At 26.6% G+C, this 23,294-nt stretch overlaps 2 protein-coding genes across 5 annotated transcripts in view; one reads left to right on the top strand and one right to left on the bottom strand.

Annotated features, from left to right (window-relative positions):
• Positions 1-3,013: 3,013 nt before the first annotated feature.
• Positions 3,014-23,294, top strand: part of LOC118067233 (uncharacterized) — a gene marked incomplete at its 5' end in the record, with an annotated part of 43,157 nt that continues 22,876 nt past the window's right edge. The window contains 2 exons of the mRNA XM_035083875.1: positions 3,014-3,150; positions 12,133-12,159. Coding sequence (XP_034939766.1) covers positions 3,014-3,150; positions 12,133-12,159 — 164 coding nt within the window. The remainder of the gene's footprint in view (positions 3,151-12,132; positions 12,160-23,294) is intronic.
• LOC118067224 (uncharacterized) lies at positions 19,878-22,205 on the bottom strand. 4 transcript variants are annotated; one of them, XM_035083861.1, is made up of 4 exons: positions 22,109-22,205; positions 21,939-21,955; positions 21,478-21,667; positions 19,952-21,168 (listed from the first exon to the last, which is right to left on the bottom strand). In XM_035083861.1, exons 1-4 carry the CDS (start codon positions 22,121-22,123, stop codon positions 20,116-20,118), a joined length of 1,275 nt encoding a protein of 424 aa, XP_034939752.1. In that variant the 5' UTR covers positions 22,124-22,205; the 3' UTR covers positions 19,952-20,115. The 4 variants fall into 4 exon arrangements, with proteins under 4 accessions (XP_034939751.1, XP_034939750.1, XP_034939752.1 ...); XM_035083862.1 differs by having other exon boundaries at positions 21,939-21,988; positions 22,109-22,184; XM_035083860.1 differs by having other exon boundaries at positions 19,878-21,168; positions 21,478-21,988; positions 22,109-22,183.

Below are 23,294 nucleotides of genomic sequence, written 5' to 3'. Positions count from 1 at the left end.
CAGAAGTTTGAACAAATTCGTTAATTATTAATTAGGTTAATAATAACAAAATATTATTCTAAATATTTAGACATGACTTTTAATAATGATATATTGTTTATGAGAATTTCAATTTATTATTGACTAATAAAAACATTTTTTCCAAATTATTAAAAGCACTCTCTAATGGAAAGATCATCTTATGGGCGCACACTGCATTCAGGCCCATTTTTTAATTATACATAAATTATACAATTATACATAATTATACATCGTATAAGATTATCAGGACCTTTTTAAAAAGTCTTTATGGTTATACAATAATTAATGAAATGCTTTGATTGATTTCTTCCTCAAAAGATAGATTATTACTGTAGATATATTGAATATAAAAAACTACATTTTAGATGTAATCAAGGAAAAGTAAGTAGTACGACAGCGAAACATTTAGTTAACAATCTTCAACAAATTTCAATCAATATCAATTTGAAGATGTAAATAGTATAATAAAAACAAAAATGATCATATCGTAAAATGGAAAGTATCTGAAATTTATTTGATCATTAGATCGATTGAAATCAAAATATGTTATCATATGGAATTAATTTCATGAATGTTTGTTTTGAGTGTGGCTACATAAACACAATACTCTAAAGATAAGCTTTTCAATCATTCATACAAGTCTTCACTTAATGATTAATGTCAAAGTATTTTGAAATAAGAAAGTTAATGCATGTTAATGGAATTGAAAAATAATTCTTTCATAAGAGGATGAATAATAAAAATTGAATTTAATCCGTTAGAAAATAATTTTCTTATAATTAATCAAATATAGTTTTAATTATCTAGTCATTTTTGCTTCAAAAATCATATTGCTCATACGACAGAATATTTCATTTTTTATCTTTAAATTTAAAAAACTGATGATAGGAAATAAAATTAAGACCTATACAAAGCAATTGTGGTAATTGAGTAATAAAAAGTTGCTTTTTAATATATGTACATAATGAATTGTATTAATTATTCAACGAAATACTTATAAAGAATATTCTTATGCGAAAAAATGTTTTTTTCATAGTATGAAACGAATTTCACAAATTTTTCTACTATAACTCGTATTATAAACAACTTATCGTTTAATAAATATCTGAAAGAAAAAATAATCCATCTCATTAGTAATGTAGTTTTATATATAGTCGTTTAATTGTAGTGAATGTATGTGATTAGCCTTTTGTTTTTAATTAATTATCAGGGATCAAAAAAATATCAGTAATAAAATAAAAATAAGATAGATACGTTTTTAATTAATGTTTATTTAATTTTTTAGTGCGAGTGTTCAGAGTCATACCTTTCCATACATTCTACTTTTATGGAATCTCACATACACACATACAACTTGTCATTTATATTGTATTGGGATTTTAAAGAACAAATTTTTTTCTAACTTAATTAAATGTTTCTTGAAAAATAAAAAAATTTCAACAACGATATCAAACAAAAACTTTGAAATAAAAGATTTCTTCGTTTAATAGACATTAAAACTCTAAAATTACAATAAAATTACATAAACAAGAATGGTTTATTTAAAATAAAGATTAACATTAAAGTTTATTTTTAATTTAAAATATACAAACAATCATGACGTAAAAATAATTATTTCTGCGATATTATGATAATTTTTTTTAATCAAAGAGAAGAATCTTGCAATTCTGCTGATCTAACAGGTGACTTTGTAAATTTTTTTACACCACTCTCATGTACATACATTGATGAAGATCGAGCATGAAGCTGATCGTTTTGATATGAATGGTATAAGTCCTTGGACTGAATTCCTCAAAAAGGCATTTGAAATAAACTGATTTTTTTAAACAATTAATCGCAAATCACATATTATTTACAGACACATATTATTTAGTTGTTTAATCATTATTAACTCATCTGACTTACCGGATATAATGTTTGAGAATTATGAATACTCGGATTATATTATACATATTTTTAACTTCTTAAATCTCTAATCAATAAACCATCCTCGAACCTCTCAGTCTACTCATATCTTTCTGTCTTTTTTTCCATTCTCCGCGTGAATTATCTCATTTCGTCATTACAGACAATCTGATGGCAGAGTAGTATACGTTAATTGAAAAAACATTGTGAGTTATAATCAGAAAAATTATTCAGTGTGTATAAAATCAACTTATAGACAAATACGTAAGAAGCCAATCCAACATACCTACAAGTGTAAGAATTAGATTGTAATTAATCTCACAATTAATTAATATCTTCATAAATTGTTATTCTATAAATAATAATAAAATTTGTTTTAAAATTAAAAAAAAGAAATGAACATGTTGCCTTGAAAAATAACAGCACAATAAAATTATTACTATGTATAAAAATATATATACATATTGGCAAAAAAAAAAGTTTAATTAATTGTTTCTCTGCTATTTCTGTTCATCAACTTTTTTTCCAAATTGCAGTTTTTTATTGATTGCAAAAAAAAATGTACAAGAGACTTTTGAACACTGTTTCAGAGATTATGTGAATGAAAGTTCTACTTAGAATTATTATATAAACAAAGTAATCCTGTGATTGTACCGGATAGTCATTATACAGGATCATTCTTATCATTTATATTTGATTAGTCATAAATATTTCAAAATCATAAATTACTAGTCATCTTACAAGAAGTAAAAGGCGTTCAAGAAATAAGCATTTTAGTTTCAATAAAAAAAATATTACTATACTATCAATATTTAATTTCGATAATTTACATTTTTTGAAATATTTCCATTAAAAAATTCATCATTAATGAAAGAATTTTTTCGAAATTTGTTAAATATCTCCTTTTTAATGATAGTAATGAATTATGAATCAATTTTAAATAAAGAAAAACATTATTTTCAATTGCTCTGAAAAAATGGCACTGTTGAAGTGTACTTTTTTCACATGATAAATATTTTTAAATCATGTACGATAGACATTTTTCCATTTCATTAATCTGAATAGTAATTTTTCATTTAAACTAAAGTAATTTCCATTATAATAATCAAAAAAAAAATTTTATAAAAATCCATTCGTTTAACTCAATATTATTTTATTTTACAGCGCTTTCCACAGCTACTGGAGATGTGGAAAGTGGAATTCAATCACAAGATAACAAAACCGGTAAGTTACATAATTTTTTAAATAATTTTCTTTCATTTTACAAACTACAGTAGAATAAAGTAGTATCGTAATCCATCATCCTCTTGTATACCTACAATCACTTGTCATTTATCATTTGAATTTTACGTAGTTATTAATTAGGTCGCTTGGCGTCACCACTAACTGTGATGGTTTTTATTGCCAGATCAATCGATCTTTCTATCCAGGCTGACGATGTAGATTTGATACCAAGAAAGATTGTATATTTATTTGATAATAATTAATTTTTATTATTATAACTACTTGATTGACTATAACTAAAATCAAACAGAAATAATTGTATGAAAGTAAAAAAAAATTTCAAGCCGGAGAGAAGACTCTTCTCTCTGTTATCACTTTCCGATTTGTTACCAACTGTCCGATATAATGATTTATCATTTCACTGATCGCTGCTTCTACTTTATCGACTACCGGTATTTTAGCTATTTAGCTGATCTGTTTGATAGTGGTATGCTCATTTTATCCGTCACTAAGTCTAGCTGGCACTCATATTTGGCTTTAATACTATTGAAAATTTTTATTATCAATTATTATATCTATATTTATTTACAATAATAATGACAGAACGATATAGATAATCCGTAAATCTTTGAAAATAGTGTAAATTTTTATTTATCGTTCAATTTACTGATCATTTGAGTCTTAAAAAAGTATTTTTATTTATGATATGTACTAAACGTAATCGGGCATTAATCATCATGAAAAATTGATTCAAATAAAAATTTTCTGTGACAATGAATTGTGCAAAATTTTGCAACTGAGTGTAAGGATAAAGTAATTGATACGAGTCTTAAAATACCAATTTTAGCTGACGTAGGTTCAATTGTTCTTTGACCCTTTTGCTAGACTCAATAATTAACATTAGTTTAGTAAGTAGTGCCAGCTGCTTCTTCTTAAGGCCAGCTTCTGTATCTATATCATTAACTTTACAATTATTATAAAATAATCTTTTTTTTTATTAACCCTAAGCTAATGTCTGAAATGTTTGATCAACATAAATGAGTTTTATTATCAACATTTATAAATCTTTGCAACATTGAATGTTGCTTTTTTAACTTTTTTCTATTTATTTTTCATGTTAACTTTCCAAAATAAAATCCGATAAAAACAATAAAATCTTTAGTTTCAACAGTCGCGTTCTAGAATGATGCTGATCAAATTCAGCTACAACTTTAAGTTCCAGTTTCCGTGTAAAATAGTAAGATGATTAAAAGTATCAACATAGAAATATTAAAAGCAAAACATGTATCTAATTTACCAACTACAGCATAGATTGGATAGTGAAATTTTTGAGCTATAAATTATCACTTCAATTGTGTGATATAGCACAAATAACCATAACGATTGGTCTTCAGGCCGCCTAGCAACAAGTTAACTAGCTTGTGCAACGTTCTTTTTCAAAAGAACATCCAATAACAGTTAAGTCGTTTTATATGTACACATCTGGGAACCCTAGAGCGTTTGTAGTCTATGAGGGAATGTCTAACTCTTATCTATAAATCTTATACTCTAAACTTTCACGTTTTCTTCTTCCGACTAATGCTTTTCACGTGGCAAAACATACTTTACAGTTGAATGACAGTATATATTGAATATTCCAAAAAGATTTTCAAAAAATACCATCGAAGAAAATTTTATTACATTTAATAAATGTATTTTTATACTTCTTTCTTTCATTTGCAATAATTTATTATTATCTAATTAGAGAACAACTTGAACTCAAGACTTTCGTATCACAAGATTGCAATATTTTTGATGCCAACGATTCCAAGATGACAACATATTTTGTTATGGCGAAATGCCAGCTTCTAGATCTTTTATTCAAACCAATAGAAGAAGATTCCACTTTTTCATGTGATCAAGTTATTAACAAACATTCTTAAGCTGTTTTTGAATTGATGTCTATTTGTTATTTACAAACATATTAAAAAATATTCGATGTCATAACAGCTATTTTGTTCATAATCAAAATATGGTAGTTTCTAAAAGTATTATTATTCTTTGTCTTTATCATTTTAATAATGTCGTAGCAATTAATAGATGTTTTGATATTTATACCAACTGCAATGACGTCGTTGGTACTAACATGTGTTGCATTGATGACATCAACAAGTTTTCTTTGTGTAAATGTACGAATAGTTGTGACTAATTGAATTTGCGTGATCATTACGTGAAGCTCTTTGACATCAACGACTTCTCGGTTGTTTATATTGTTATATATTTTATAATATTAATACCATACAAGCGCAGAAGCTGCATAGTTTTACGCAGCGATGAGACATTATTTTATTGAATGGCATTGAAACTTTTATGGTCAAAGAGACTTTCACATGCATTTTATTTCTACATGTTTTTATTATTTTAATTCATTTTATCATTTCATTTTTGATTAATCACAATCAATCAAATATAATTGTAACAAATATTATTCAAGTAGATTAGAAAAATATTAACGTTTTTTTAGTGTGTTAGCAATAAATATATTGTAGATATATTTAATGTATTGATCCTTTAGCTAAAATAAGATTTCAAAAAATTTTCACTTTTATTAACTTGATTAAAGATTCAAGTTACACTCTTAAGAAATGTGAGAGCGTAATATAATTGATGATATTGGTCAAACACGCGAGAAATAAATTTTTCAGCGACTATTCGATTTTTCTAAGGTCAAGGTTTCGACAAGTCAATGGAGGAAGTTGTAGAAGGTCTTCCGCCACTGAACTTGGCTTGAGATAGTAAATAAAAAGGATTACTATGCTTTGAATAGTATATAACTTAGTATCGGCTTTACCTAGCATATATGTGATCTGCAGAACCATCTAGAATGTATAATTTTTTTTATTGACAATCAATCACTTTGCTTAACATGCATCAAATGGTAGTTGATGATAAAATATAATAAATTGGAGTAAAGAATGAATGACAGGAAGAAAATGTATTTAATTTATTAAAGAAAACCACATATTAGGAGATATACTAGGATTATTTTTTTCAACTATGATTGATATTGTTAACAAAAGAGTCAACGGTGAAAAAAATTTGAATAAAAAATAAAAGCAACGTTATTGGCCAATCTTCATATTGAATATTTAATCAAATCCAACTCTGATTTTTAAAAAAGTTAATTAATAAAATTTTAGATAAAGTGATTAACCCTGGACTAAGGAAACTCAATTTATGATCAATGATAAATATTTTCAAAGATCATTGATAGGTGAAAGGATTTATCTAGAAGGCCAACTGTATCAACACAAGTTTTCTGTAATTTTTCTGTGTCTGTATGTGAATGTGATATAGTTCAGGGGTAGGAAGTAAGTCAACTCCAAACGCATCCATCACTCTGAAAGGCTACATACAAGGAAAATAACATTAATTTATTCCGGAAATTTATTGCTGAGAACTATGTTTGTGTTCTATTAGATAAATTATTGATATCAAATTAATATCAAATGTAATAATTAAGTATCGATTTTATTAAAAACAGTTTTATTTAAAAGTATTATTTTAAAAAAACTGATTTATTGATAGAATTTAAATAATATTCTATGACACGAAAATGAACTTAAATGAGATGTTCATCTATCAATTACAAGAGGTTGAGGATTGATAAATATTACCTTGAATACTTATATTAATTCCATAATCAAGATCATTTTAATATGCCAGTAATGGATATTTTCAACTCTTGGCCTCTAGTGATCTGCTGAATTGAGTAATGATGCCACTTTACTTAACTGTTACAATAAAATATTTTATTTTATCAGTGTAATTTATGGAATTTATATTCAATCAAATATCACATGCTGATGTCAATTCTCTTGCCTAGATAGGTAGTTTTTTGAAAATAATCCTTATGTCACATCAGGAATCGATATCAAAATTATTATTTTAATGATTTTTTAACATGGACATAAAAGACGAAAATCACAGTGCTGTACTATAATATTTTTCTTAGTGTATATACTGATAGAAACTGATAGTTACTCCAGTATGTCTAATTTTTTCTATAGTTGCTATAACTAGAAACATGTTTGGGTGCAGTAAGAACATTTATGATTAATTTTACAATAAAGATTGTAAATGAAAGTAAATTTTACCTGTTTAATGATGAAGAAATATTAGGTTAATTTAACCTGCCTGAAGCTTTCCTAGCACATTAAGTTCTAACGTAAGAACAAATATATTTGCAGGAAATTATCATCTCAAAAATTATGTCAAAGAAACTAGAAATTGTTCAGAGTGTATACTGCTTTAGAACAGACTTCGCTAAAGGGTCAACACTGGACCTCAGCGTCTATCTTGTTTTTACTGCAAAATGATTACGTAAAATGCTATTGTTAATAAAATAAATTGTTCCAAGGGTTTCATACAATTCTAATTAACGATCTATAAATGATAAAATTTAATAGAAAATTTAAAATATTAGTCGCATTAATATGGAGGCAGAACTCTATTTTTAGTTCATCAGTGTAAATGTTTTGCAATTTAGTTTATTGTAAAAAAATAACTGTATTGATTTATTTCACAAATTATTGATAAATAAGTTGGAGAAACATGTCAAAAAAAACATTGTTTGTCAGTAAAGTTTATAACTTTTTCATTTATTATGTAACAACTTACATTGTTATGTTCTAATCGATATAAAATCTAATGATAAAAAAACCCAACAATTTACATTCATTGCCATTTTTGATCATTATTTATTTATTAACAAAAAAAACACCAGATCTATCATTTTTAGCCATAAAAGTCATTTTTAATCGTCTATTTCAAATTATCTGCAAAAATAAACATTTTTTTTTTTAATTTTATATCTTTGTTGTAACCGACAAAATTTTATGGTTTACTTATACGTGATTGTTTCATGTCAAACATAATTTATGTCTATTTAATATGATCTTCTTTTGAATGTTTATAAAAAGAATTGACTTTAAAAACGAAAAAATAATTTTCTAGAAAAGTCTCTGCCTATGAATTCACAGTTCTTTCGAAGTTGTGTTTGATCTGTGAATTAATTATTAACAAAAAACAAAGCTGCAAAATATGTTTAAATTATTTATTAACATAAATAAAAATAATATTTTAAAATATCTATAACTATTCTATTTAACACCATCTATTGAAATGGGTATATCAGTAGGAAGCTTTTGGAATTACGTTATTGTTCACGTGATGTACATTTATCCAGTCGTGACTTAAAACCGATAATGCCATGACAATATTACGTATTGTGCACATATATATTTATTCGAAATAAATATTTCTATCAATAATGATTTTCATATCAATTACAATGATAAAAATAAAGTGGGAATTCTCTTCACATAATTTTTTTAATAATTCACATTAAAACATGTTCATGTGATTCAAGCATAATTAAACCGGAAGTATTTTAAAATGTTTATATAATACTATGGACATTCCAAGGACTATTATTTTTACTTATCATTAGAAGAAATAAGTTCAATTTTTTTTTTCTCAATGTATACGTGTTCTTGTTGATAGTACGATAATTATATAGCTGCTTTGACGTAGTAGGTGCATGATATACACGTGCTGAATGCTTTGTTTAGCCTAATTAAATGGTACAAATTGATCATTTATGACTATTTAGACATGAAAAAAAACAATAGAGACAAGTGAAAAATGACAAGTAACATTTTAAACAATTAATACAGCAGTTTTTTTCCATTAATTTTGTCTCTTTATTCGAGTTCTCATAAAACTATGTTATTTTCTTTCTGAATAGAAAAGTTATTGTCATAGGTCCAAAAATGGAGATCAAAAATTATACAGTAATTGTATATTTCAAGGCTATTAAAGTCATTCAAGGCTATTAGCTTGTGCAGACAGATTATTCAGGAAAGATAGTTCGTGAACAAAAAATGATACTGACTTCTTCAAGGCTGTTATTTATTGTATACACTTTTACTGCTTAATATCATTTAATTTTGGTCAAACTTAGTCCTATAGTTTTTTGCTTTAATGAAAATTAGGAATATACTTCATAAGGTAGCTTATGAGAAAATTTTTCTACAATATTTTTTCTGCAATCGCATTGCTGACGTAAAGCAACGAAAAATATATTTTTTTCCTCTCAACAAAAAAGACTTGACGTCTGGAAATTGAGATATTTGCGATTAAAAATGACAACTTTATCAATTAATTATCAATTAATAAATACATGATAATTTTAACAATAAGGATTAAAATGTCACACATAAAATGAAACAATAAAATAATAATTTCTACTAGTAAATTGAGAGCGTTAATCATTAAAATTAACATTGCCAGAATATTATCATACACGATTGAACATTATACTGATAGAAGTTTACACTTCAAATCAAAAATTTACAAAGTGTGTAAAAAGTAATTACATCATACATTATTTTACCCGTATTCAATGCAAATTGTTTTAATTCACATAAATGGCAGTGTATTGAAAATGAAGAAATTTATTTGTTTGCAATATTTTACGAAATTTCCGGTAAAATTTCCTTGAACCTACGAGTATTTTTATAAATGAAAGCAGGGTCAGTAAAGTTTTCTCGAATATTTTATGACTTAGATTGACTTAGAGTTGGGTCAGGGAGGGACCCGTTGTCCTTTCCTGCTAGGGATGATCTGACCTGCTAGTACCGTAATATACTAGATGACAAATAGACGTTATACTGACAAGTTCAACAATTAATTACTTTAATACTTCCAAACACTTTTCAACAATATTGAGGGCCCTTCAGGTAGAAACAATAACGAAAATTTTCCCGACATGCTGGTAGCTTGGCGTCAATTGTCAGACATTTTCTATCTGGATATTCTATTATTTAACATTTTGCCTACCCGAAATTGCTTGAAAGGACAACTTTTAACTTGTCAAGAACCAGCAATATGCATTCTTTTTGGCAGGTAAATTTTACTTGATGAACAAAATGAACAAAGTTCCTCAATATTTAACGGTAAATAAAAATAACCACAGATTACCTTGAATAACTTTAATAGTTTTACAGTTTTATTGAAAAATGGTGAAATTTTTACAGTGGAGCTTCTCTAAAATTTGAAATCTAAATATAACTAGGTTCCTTCCATAAAACTAAGTTTTCCTGTCCCTATTACGAGCACATATAACATTTCTTTCGATATCATGATAAATGAACCGAGTTAGCACTCAGCAGAGTAGGGATGAGAAAGAATTGAAAACCCACTTTTAGAGAGTGCAAGGTGAGTTTTGAAAAGTTCTTTTAGACAGACGCAAAAATACAAGATTGCCTGGCTCTAGGTAGAACAACAATATGACCAATACAACCCTAGAGATGGACAAGCTATGATTCTCAGGATGTTTGAAAATTTAAAAAAAAAGTACCCAATATGGGCTTACTATTCTTCTCAAGCACGAGAAAAGTAGCTCTAAGCCGATTTAACAGCTTCTCTGCCTCTGGTTTACCTCTGGTTTACAAGTTCAAGACTGACAAAAATAAAATATTTCAATGCAAAGCAAGAGAAAAGTTAGTACAAGATTTAAACGGACGCTAGGAATGTTTCCGCATTTACTCATATAGAATTATTATGTTATTGAAGTATGGAAAACATATGTAGCTGCTCATACCTGGAAAATTTCTATACTTTTCTCATCAATAAAATAGCAATCCATAGTCTGGAATTTTCATAAATTCCAAAACTTAATTTTTCGAGTTTGTTTATTGAATAAAAGAAAATTTAATAAAGTTGATCCTCCGATTATTACTACTTTGTATTTCATGTATTTTTGTCAGTAATTATTCATCTTTCCATTGAAACGTGATAGACAAAGAAGTTAAGTAAAGGCTGTTTATATCTACACTAATATAATCTTCTTACCATTTATCATCTACATTTTTGTGTATTTCAAGATGAAGCAGATAGACTTGTATCTTTCAAGTCTTTAGTGATGATTCCCAGGTAAATATCTGACTGCCATGAGATTAAGAAAGAGAAACATTGATCTTACGTTAAATTTTTTTGTCAATCTCTCTTTTTTCAACTCTCTTACACTTAAAGTTTCATATACTATGATGGTATGTATTATGAAAAATATAGTTTTACAGTAAAAGATTTTATGAATAGATAAAAACAAATCTCGTTATCACTGACAAAAATTTTCAGTTCACATTCTACACATTTAACATGTTTCATTAATGCATACAAAAATTACATAATAATTCAGAATTTATATACAATATTCTAATTTATGTATGTCATTCCATAACTCACAAAGAAATATGATATTTGAAATTTTAATCCAACAAGGCATGCTGTTTAATGCAAAAAGAAAGTAGATTAAAATTGTTTTATATTTTTTCTTTCATTCATTAACAATTACTGACACCAACAATCATGGATAAATTACTTAAAAAATCGAAATAATGACATAAAAAAGTTGTTTACTTCAGTACTGGTGGACTAACCGTTTGCGGGATCAACTTGCATTCAAATATAACTCAAATCGGGTCACTCAAAAATAGTCGTTAGCATTTAAACATAGTGTCCACTATGACGCAAATGCATACTTTTATTATTCAGGTAGATTAAATTATTTTAACACTAATTGGAAATATGTAGATAAATTATTATCGATTTTAATAAGCATTAATAATAAATAGTGATAATGACTGAAATATCAATAGGGTAGCTAAATATAAACTCACTAGGGAATATATGATATATCATCAATAATTTCTCCTTGAACTTATTCATTAATAATTTGTGGTGTATACACATAAAATACAACAATAACACATCGATGTCCCGATAAATTTAAAAACATAAACACAAGTGTTTCTATGTCTCTTTAATTCTATTTTTAGCACAATAACATTCGAAAAAGAATTTTTCTAATCTAAATTTAACATATTTTTCAATAATAATTTCACTTTACACTAATTATTCGTTTTTCTGCTGTTACAGATTCGTTACAATCATTGTCACATCTCGGTGAGTCTCATTACATCGCATGTAGAATTAATTACATGGCTTTTTGAATAATTAAATATCTTACTCTCTTCAGTTATGTTAATTGAACTTCAATAAATTTTTTAAGTACAATTTTACTGATTCTTAGTGATGCCATTGGGACTGTTGGTATCAGTAAACATTTGCTAATATTTAGTTGAAATTAATATTAATTTTAAGAGAGTAATGATTTTGTTTGCTATAAAAATCATACTTTATCAAATACAAAATATCAAAAATGATTCAACTGAAAATAATCATTACTCATTAGTTATATTACAATTGCCATTGACATATTGCGTTAATATAAATTGATAACCCATCTGAGATCTTGTAATTGCAATAGTGATACATACAAAAAAAGAAATAGCATTATACAATTATATTTACATCAAAGAAATGATTGTAATATTTAATTGATAAAAAAAAGTATTTGACCGAAATTTTGGTTTTCATTAGTTATCTACATTCCATCAATTAATTTTATAGATTTTTGAATCGAATAGACATTGATAACTTATTAATTTATTCATATACGTCTGTTCAAAATGAATCAATATTGAAAATAGCATTCTAAAGTCAACCTCTATTATTATATTTGTGTTATAGATACTACTCATCAGTGAAATAACTTAACTGGTTAAAATTCAATACAGAGTCATAAAAAATTCGGTAATTTTTATGCCATAGATGTGATTATTAAATATTAGCTTTATTTCATAATACTTGAATATTTGTTTCATGTATTAATATATATTTGCTCCTAATCGAACTCAAATAATAAATAAGTTTTGTTTAATATATTATTAAGTAGGATGATTAAGCGTATTTAGTATTTGTTAAAAAATTATAAAAATTTACTGTTCATTAAAAAAGAAAAATCCATGAAATATTATTAGGAAAGCCTTTGATTTAGTAAACCAGAAAAATTGTTTGACCCTAGAAATTTTAATGGGTTGAAAAATAAATTTGACTGTATTTCTAAGTAAATTTCATTCACGTTATGTACGAAATGTTCTTTAGTTTGCAGGAAAAAATTATGTATTCAGAACAATTGATTGTCCATACACATTTTCTTTAAGGAGGCACAAATCTTTTTAAAGCTTTTACAGTATTTTTTGATGTTGAAGATATATATCATAAAATTCTATCCATGATAAAATTAATTGTTTTTGTAAACAAATCGGAAATAATTAATTATTTCAAATCAATCTGAAAGAAAAATAAAGTACAGTCTTTTAAATGCGTGCAGAAAATCGATGGTTTTGAACTTAACACCCCATATTTTTCCTGTTTAGGGGCTTTTTATCGTCAATTTAGGAACAAGAAAGATCTTTTCTACTTTCTAAAATGGTTATCTTTGTTTTTCGAAACAAATTTTGTTTCAGCTATAAAACAATGAAAATACGGTTTTTTAATTCTTTTATTCCTAGTCCAACATAATTATTAGATTTATTGAAGAGTCATATCTTTATCTAATATTATTACTAATTACTCCAGATTTTACAGTAATAATTTTGCAGTATTCAACAATGCCATTTCTAATGATGATAATGAAAAATATAGTTCACCGATGTAATCTAGAATAATCTAATTTTAAAACTTGGATGATAATAAAATATAAATACGAAACATGTCAGACTTTCAAGGTTGATAGTTGATATGTATAATAGAGGCTAAAATGATAAAACAATTTTCTTTCCGAAAATATAATTTAGTCAATAATAACAATGTGAATTAAATGACTTTACTTTCAGTTATTTAATAATAGTTTCGCGACTTTGACCTTGCACAAATGGATGTAGGGGACAATATTATTGATATTATGTCTTGTAAATGAATAAATATTTTCCTGTACTAATTTTTTTTTTATTTTAAAATATATCGCGGAATAAACATCAATATAAACTAATTTTCACCTTTAATACTTGAAAAAAAGCATGGTAACGAATCCATTATACATAAAAAAATTTGAAAAAAAGAACAACTACTGTGACACTCTATTATTATTAGTTAAACCAATAAATTTCATAGTTATGCTTTTAAATGGCAATTTAAGTTTTTAACAGAATGCTTTGATATTAGTTATTCATTTTATAAAAGCCGCTTATTTTTCGGCTTGATTTAAACCCAAATATGTGAGGAGTTTGTCTTTCACTGTATAATAAAAATTATTAGAATATGAAAGTATAAAATAAAAGCACGTGTTGTGTTGACATAGCAATTTTCAGTCTTTATCAAGTTGTAAATGTTTCTTTTATCCGTAGACTGTTATGTATTGTAATTCTAAGTACTACATTTCTTCACCATGAAGACGCAATATCTCAGATTTCATATGTATCTTTAAAATAAACTGCTTGCTTATGAAGTAAGCTAGAATAAAAGCACAGTGGACAATACTGTCTATAGTTTGTACGTATTAAAATTTACTTAGTCACCAAGAGATGTCATTTACCTTTGTTTACTACTTAAATTTAGCATTCAATTTGCTAAAATACACTTGACGTAATTAGAGGAATTTTGTTCATCACCAATAAATGTATCACGTCATGAATTTATCATGTATGACGTTCTATTGTTTTTATGACGTTAACTAATCAATTAACTCCTAAAAATATCCTGAATATAAGATAGTTATTCGAACAGATTTTATATAGAGCAGGTATATATATACTCTATTTTCCACAGATTACTTTACAATATAGTACGTAAGGTATTAAGATTACAATTTATGGAAAAATCTTAATAGTAGTAAAATAAATAATAAGTTCATCATTTGAATTCGTAAAATATGCTTATTCAATTAGTGTACATGTACGGGGTGTAAAATTATTGATAACAAGGGACGATACGATTATATTCTAGCCAAATGAATATACAGAAACTATTCTCGTTAAAATGGCAAAAGATCAATAATTGATTAAGATTAATAATTGATTACAATTGAAAATATTAGAACTAATTTAAAAGTTTTTTATCAATGTTATATTATATTTTATTATACTTCATAAGTGGAAAAAAATAATTCCAATTATTAAGATTCTTTTCTGGCTATTCTCATACTCCTTTGAAGTAGTTCGAAAATAATCAAAAATATTGATTCGTATGTTTTGAAATCATTAATAAAATTTACTCTTTTTCCTAAATATTAATTCTAGATTCTTTTTTGAGTTTTAAACTTCTTCTTTATTTATCATATTTTGTTGTTTTGATATTTTCAATCGGTATGTCATTGTCTAATTAAATACAGAAATTATGTAGCTGCATTATGTTTCGAGTGCTTGAAAGGGTTCAGAAGATTTAACATTAATTATTTGCCAAAGAAATCACCTGCCTTTATTATTTATGTTCTTTTTCAATGACATTTATTATCTCCACGAATAAAGAAAGTATAAATTTGCGATTTATCGTAACAATTAAAAACCGTTGTTTATATTCTACGTGAGAACAAATGTTCTCTTATTTTTGAAAAAACACTATTGTCTAGAATATCTTTAATTATACTAATAACTGAGAACATTTTATCAAGTTATAAATAGAGGATAATTTAAAAAAATAGTAAGAACAAGGTACACTTATTTATAAAAATATAGAGTAAAATATGTAAAAAAAATTTCACCAGGTATAAATGACGAAAAAAAATGATTTAACAAAATGTATTTATTGAATCTTTGTATTGCTGTTCAGAGAAAATTTACAATCATTAAAATCAATCATTACAATTTCTTAGACTAGTAACGTATTTTAGTGTTTTAGTAAATAGTGTAAAATTGATATACACATTAGAAAAAATATTTAATATAAGATTACATAATGATTATTATTTTATTCTTTTTATGAATCATAATGCTATAGTGTAAGATAATTTATAATTTATCATAAAGTATTCGATCTTCTAATTAATTAGAAAAAAGAAGTTATTGTGATGAACTCAATAATTTTAATTATAATATATTCATAATTTGTGACTGCCAAGAAAATGTATGTATATTTATATATTAATATATCGATTGTTTTTTCGCTAGTTATTTATTAACTTTCCATTAGGAAGTTATTGTAATTGGGTCGATTGGTGAAATTTGAATTTTCATTAAATCTCCACGTTTCAAGATATTTGCAAGCATACTGACATATTTTTAGAATGATGTATGTATGTATGTATGTAGCAATTGCTGTCATAACAGCAGAGACGGCTTCAGTAATAACTTTCATCTTTATCATTACTAACACAAGCACTAGCAATAATCAGAGATGTTTTACATACATTCAAAAACCTCACAGATAACTTTAGAAACCCATAAACTACCCATATTTAAAAGAAATTTCACGTGTAACGATATTTTATAAGGGGCTGATATTAAATACCGTAATACAGTATATCCTACGAATATAAATTTTTGCCCTTGTACTTAACGGAGTTTCTATCCTAGTAGCCATACGAATATTTTGATTGTATCGAAGCTTCTTCCGTTACATTGACTGCTCCAATTGGTCGTCAACATGAACTACATCAGTAAAAATTCAATTCTGCTAATCGAGATATAGTACGGATGAATATATTTCCATTTGTCTAAAAAATATATGATCTTTGTGAAAATAAATATTTCTTGTAAAAAGTAGCCGGCATCTAGTTCCCTACTTCAATGGAGGGGAGATCTCCTACCACTGATTGATATCTAATGACGTAATATTGACGTAAATCAACGATAATAATAATTAAGAGTTTATGAGGAAAAAATTTTTAATAAATTTTTAACGTAATTGTAAAAAACAAATGTTTTTAAATAATCTTAATTAGATTGTGTCTCGAATACATTTAGAAAAAAATAGGTCTGAGCAAACTTTGTCTGTGCTAACACGACGAACTTCCCATTAATAATTGTTTATAACAAATTCAAATAGTTGTAATCAATGTTTGTTAAAAACATCCAAATACATGTGATATACACGTTACTTATTCAATAAATACAATTTTTAATTGTTTATAATAAATTCGTATTGTTATAAACAATATGTAATTTTTACGAGTCATATTTCATCATTAATAATATTATTTTGTTGAAAACATCCAAATCCATGTGATATACGCATCAGTTAATTGATAAATACAATTTTCAATTGTTTATAACAAATTCATATTGTTATAAACAATGCATGATTGTTAAGAGTCATATTTGGTTGTGAACAATAATGTCTAGTCAATATCGACTTAATTTTCAAATGAAATTGTTATTGTTTGGCTTAAAAGTATTTTAAATAGCTAATGTATTCATTTTTTTTCTTAGTTATTTTGTTATAAAAAAAAACGGCTCGATCAAATTTGTTCAAATTTCTTTCAGATCTTCTCTATAATAATATCTTTCGAATTAATTTTGGTTCAAGTTGATATCTTGATCCGTTCTTAAGATATCGAAAATGAAAAAAATGCTGACGTCCGTACATACATACATACATACATCATTCTAAAAATATGTCAGTATGCTTGCAAATATCTTGAAACGTGGAGATTTAATGAAAATTCAGATTTCACCAATCGACCCAATTACAATAACTTCCTAATGGGAAGTTAAAAAGTTATTAGCATACATTTATCGTGAGTATTGGTATTAATATATTGAAGTGTTGTAGCGATTGTGACACAAAAAGAGCCAAGCCATTGAACTGGTTAGCCTCGTCAAGAGATTGGAATTTAAATCACTGGATTTTAATTGATAAACTGAAGATCGTTGAACGATTTGTAAAAATAACGATCAACTTTATTTCCACATTCTTCCAAAGTCCATTGTGTTATATATTACAGTTACAATGTAGTATTTAATGCGTTATATCATAAGAACAGGGCATCTTTACATGATTTGCCTATTTTTTAATTATTTTACTTTATCACAGTGACAATTTTTTAACGATGACATATTGAACAAAAGAGGAAAAAATTCGTTTATGCAATTTACAAAGACAAAGTCAGATTCATTTTAAACAATCCAACACACTTTATTTCCTTAATCGAAAGATTTTTCTAAAAATTTTATGTAAAATGAATACTTTCTTTTAAAAAATTCAAATACTTCTAAAACGAAAATCATATTGGAATTGATAAAAATGTTTTGTGATACTCAAGTAAACTATTTGTCGTTTTCGGTACATTCAAGTATATAATTTTTTTTTTTAACAAAATAGTTGTATTCAATTGTAGCACTTTTAAAATATGCACTTAAATTACAAAAAACTGGTGCAAAAATCGAATAATATTTAATTTTTAAATATTAACAATGTTGAAATAAAAAAATTACAATATATAGATTTAAATGAAATTATCAAAATAATCAAACTTTCATTCTTTAATACTGAGAAATTGTATTAATTCTTGATTAGTTTATAAGAAAATCCACTGACATGTTAATTCGTACTTTATTATTATTTTTTAACTAATTATTGTTGATAAATTGAAATCGGGTACCAGATGACTTTTATCAATCTCTTGTTAATGATAAATAAAAAGAAAATGAATTCTATTCTCAGAAACATTTAAGAAGATCACGAGTTCATTTCAAGTAAGTCATCGGGATAATATTTTATCTATATGATAAACTTTATAGTTATTTCTGTTGAAATTACTCGACATTACGATCAGTGCATCGACTGTGGGATATAAATAGAAAGCTGTTTTGCAAAAAAATGAATGAGAAATTGAAGTAAATAAAAGAGTAGTGAAGATGAGAAGGTATGTACGAAAGATCTAAGGTTTAAAATAAGGAAAAAGGACACGTTTTCCTTGATACACTTGCTCCAGCTTTTTATTCCTCTCCGAAGAGGCTGTTAAACTTTCTTGCTTTGTCTATTCCTTCTTTTTACGCATTCAATGTGCACGATAAGTTGAAAGAGCTGCATCGTATAATACATAATTCAAATTATTTTTAGTAGAAATCAATTGTAGTAATGACATACTTAGTAAGCATCATTGCTACATTTTAATGATACTCAATTGACTATTTACTCAATGACAACCAGCTTACAATCGCTGATTTAAGACATCATTGGTCTGTCTTGGTTTTTAAACTAAAAATAAATAACCTGTTCAACCAACATTATCTGACCGACGATTCCAATTAATCATTTTGACATCTATGATGAAGATTATATGTCGATGCAGGAATCGCATAAATTTAAGTCGCTTTGTTTTAGATATTAATTTACAAGTGCAATAACCCGAGTAAAACACACGGAGAAAATTTTTTACTAAATGTAAGTACAAGGGACAAATTCATGTTTCAAAGTTTAGAAGTAAAAATTTTTTCATTCGATAGTTAATTTGAAGTTCTTGTAAGTTAATTTGATACTTAAGAACACTTAAGTGTCTTAGTAAAATAATTGCTTACCACAAACCAATATTCATTGTTGAACAGAAATACTTTTTTGTCACATCACCGCGGAAAGTTCGATTTCCCTTCCCTCTGTCGGTGAACGAAAGTACGACTTTTTCATGCATACGGAAACAAAATTGATTTTTGTGCGCATGCGCCACATTTCTGACGCATGCGTCGTAACACGCATCTGACTCAAACACATGTGCATCGCATCTAACATTGCTCGATTCACGTCCAAACACTTTACGAAAATAAATTTCCAGATTAAATTGTTATTTAGCAATACTTCGTTAATGGACAAAGGGTAGGAAAGTTGAACGCACTGATGAAATTTAACAAAAATATTATGAAAATTATAGGAAATAATTTATTTGAAAATATTGAAATAGTTCAAACAAAGATTCCAAAAAACACAAACTTTTACAGATTAATTTTAATAATTAGATGATAAATAATTCCAATTACAAATAAAAGAATTAACTAAGAACTTAAATTTTCAATGATAATTTAAAATGTTTTTTAACGATAACATGAACACGTGATGAATTAATATTTGAGTTTAATAGCCGCTTATTCATTCTTCACCCTTCGGATTTTTTCCATAATATATATTAATTGTTTCTACTTTATCAATTTTAATATTTATTATAGCTGGTATTTCCTCTTTTATTTTGTTATTATTTTTATCATTATTTTTTTTCTTTAAATCATTTGTTGATTTTATCTGTATAGTTGGTGGTTGGAGTTGATCAGCTTCTGAAATATTTGGATTATGCCCTGATATGTGCGAGTTCTGATTGTGTCCATCTAAGCCATCCACTTGTTCCAATTGCTTAGAAGATCCAATATTTAATGTTGTTTCTTCATTTACTATTTCAAAGTTATGGTCAATATTAGTGGTTTCTTGAAAATCGTGTTCCATTATATTAGAATTGTTATTATTTTTATCTAGAGTTGTTTGTTCTTTTAGTTTTTTATATGTTGGAACATTTTTATAATTTTCTATTGAAATTAAAGGTCTTTTTTGATTATTGCTTGACTTCGTTGTATGACAATTAGTTTCTAATATTGACTTGTTAGTCTGTATTATTGCTGAATCGAGATCTTTTGTTACAGTACAAGATTTTTCTGATTGTGTTATTTTATTAAAAATATTATTTTTGTTGAACAATGAGTGCTCTATATAACCCTCAGCAACTGCACTGGATCTCCATCCACCGTGTTCTTTAATTGTAGTTAAAGTAGCACCAGAATTAGCAAGTAATGTAGCCGATGTCCTTCTAAAGCAATGCCCAGTATATCTATTGGGATCTGGTAGATTTAAATAGCATGCGATGTTTTTCGGTACTTCAGCAATTTTGTTCTTGCCTATAACATTGCGAGTACATTTAAACTTCATGTAAAAAAGGAAAAATCTGTCTGTATCAATGTCTTTTGGTCTCAATGATATATATTGTTTCACTCGATCATAGTAAATTTCTCCTATAATGAACGATCTTGGATAACAATTTTTGGTGTCCTTGATGGTTACTATAAATTGAGTTTTTGTGTCTTGAACATCATTCATTTTAATGTTTGCAATTTCCATGGATCTTAATGCCCCGCATATTCCGAATATCAAAATGACCTGTAATCGACATGAAATTTTAGAATTTTTATAATAAGCTAGAGTGACTTATTTTCCATATTTTATCACAAAACCGATCAAATTTTTAGTGAAAATCGAAGAATTTTACAAACATGACATTTCTATGTTAGCTAATACAAATTCTAATGTATAGTAGATTGTAATAGGTAAATTTTGACAGGTTTTGTATAATTAATAGAGACCAAATTCAATAACTTATAAAATAATTCATAGAATAATTAATAGACATTAGTTTTTTAAATATTAATAAAATTGGATAACTTAGTATTATCAATGAATTAAACTAACCTTCATGCCAAGGTAGATTTCATCAGGAGCACTATTTAGAAATTTTGTCACTTCTTCCAATGTAAGAACTTTTGCTTTTTTGGTGTGGTAACCTTTGGCTTTATTTTTTATAAACATTTTCAATTTCATATATGTATTAATATTGATTCCAAGATAGAGGTTACAAACATTTCTTAGCATGGACCATCGTGACCACAATGAATTTGGTTGTAGAGTTTTGGCCAGTTCATTGAAATATACCAAGAAAGCATTTTCATCTAACGTTTGAATTTTATTCTTATTCTTCCATTCCATGAATTGGTTATAACATCCTATGTACCGATTAGTTGATTTGGCAGGTAATAAGTCGTTGGTTATTTTTTTCGCTTCATTTTCAATATCTAAACACGAACTATCGGAACACATAGAATCATCAGAATCTTCTGAAGCATTCATTATAAATTGCACAGCTTATTTTATTTTTTATTGAATAAATCACCTAGCGTATTGCACGAAGTGTTTAGACGTGAATCTAGCAATTTTAGACGCGATACCATATGTTTGAGCGAGACTCGAGTTACGACGCATGCGTCAGAAATGTGACGCATGCGCACATAAATTAATATTTCAATAAATTTTTTTTACCACTTACTGTTATAATTTTCATGAACGAATATAATTAGTCAACTGAGTAACGAACTTTCCGCACAAATGTGACAAAAAATCGTATACGCACCTCAGGAAGAAAGTGGGCTTCCACAGGTCATGCGTTTGCTACTCGAGCCTTCGGCCGAAGGCCGAAGGCTCGAGTAGCAAACGCATGACCTGTAAAAGCCCACTTTCTTCCCACGGTGCGTAATATACTATTACTTGTAAATAAAACTTCGAAACGTGGACTTGTCACATTCAATTTGTCACATTGAAACTTGAAAGATGTTCGATTCGGGCTCATGAAATCTCAAAAATAATTTATATACTGCAAAATTAAGAGGCGTCCAAAACATGTCCTATTCAGACTACAGTCTTATGGAAGACTAAAGTATAAACTCTATACATTGTACAGTAAAAACCAATGATGTCCTTGCAACATGTATTTTTTACTGCAAGTCCATAAAAAGAAATATGCATTAATATAAAATATTGTCGTCCTAGGTGTGACATCTTGAGCCTAAATAATTCATCTTTTGACCTGTACTAAGTTGTATATTTCAAACACTGAAAACTGTTCAAAAATTCATTTAAAACATTTATTTTTAACGACAATATATAAAACACTTTGGATGTCAAATTTCACACTTCAAATAATGTTTCCATATTATTGGTTTCATAAAATTGAATCACTTTGTTTATTTAAATTTTTTGTCTATTTTATAAAAAGCAATTACTTGATACTTTTGCATTTGATACTTTTAGTGTACTATATATAGTAAATTTATCAGTCAGTATGAGAATATATAAATAACTTTTTAATGACTTTAAATTTTTTAAATTTAAATTACTCTACTTGTAAGTAAATACTTTGACTTACAATTCTTCATGTGTATCAGGCAAGGAGTTAATTTATTTAACTTTTTGACAATATTATCATTAATTTATCATACACTTATTCTACGAGATCTCTAGAATCGTAATAGCATCAATTGAATGAAAATAAAACAAAGTACGAATTAATTCTAAATTATAATATAAAAAACCCCAGTATGATAACATAAACATCGAAGAATATGTTTTAAAATAATTTCATCTTGAATTTCGAAATTTAACTTGAAATAATTTTTTATTAAAGGAACGAATCGATTGAATGCATTTATTATTAACTTTCCATTCGCTTCAATAAT

This window comes from Chelonus insularis, unplaced genomic scaffold (genome assembly GCF_013357705.1).
Source record: "Chelonus insularis isolate UGA/USDA-ARS -01 unplaced genomic scaffold, ASM1335770v1 contig_370_pilon, whole genome shotgun sequence".
NCBI classification, from domain to species: Eukaryota; Metazoa; Arthropoda; class Insecta; order Hymenoptera; family Braconidae; genus Chelonus; species Chelonus insularis.
This window is presented reverse-complemented; position numbering and strand designations above follow the sequence as displayed.

Bases quoted from the DNA above. Each gene is read 5' to 3' on its own strand.
- LOC118067224 (XM_035083859.1), bottom strand. From the start codon at position 21,912: ATGAATGCTTCAGAAGATTCTGATGATTCTATGTGTTCCGATAGTTCG. The intron at 21,169-21,477 runs GTTAGTTTAATT...TGTCGATTACAG, and splicing joins AAATCTACCTTGGCATGAAG to GTCATTTTGATATTCGGAAT.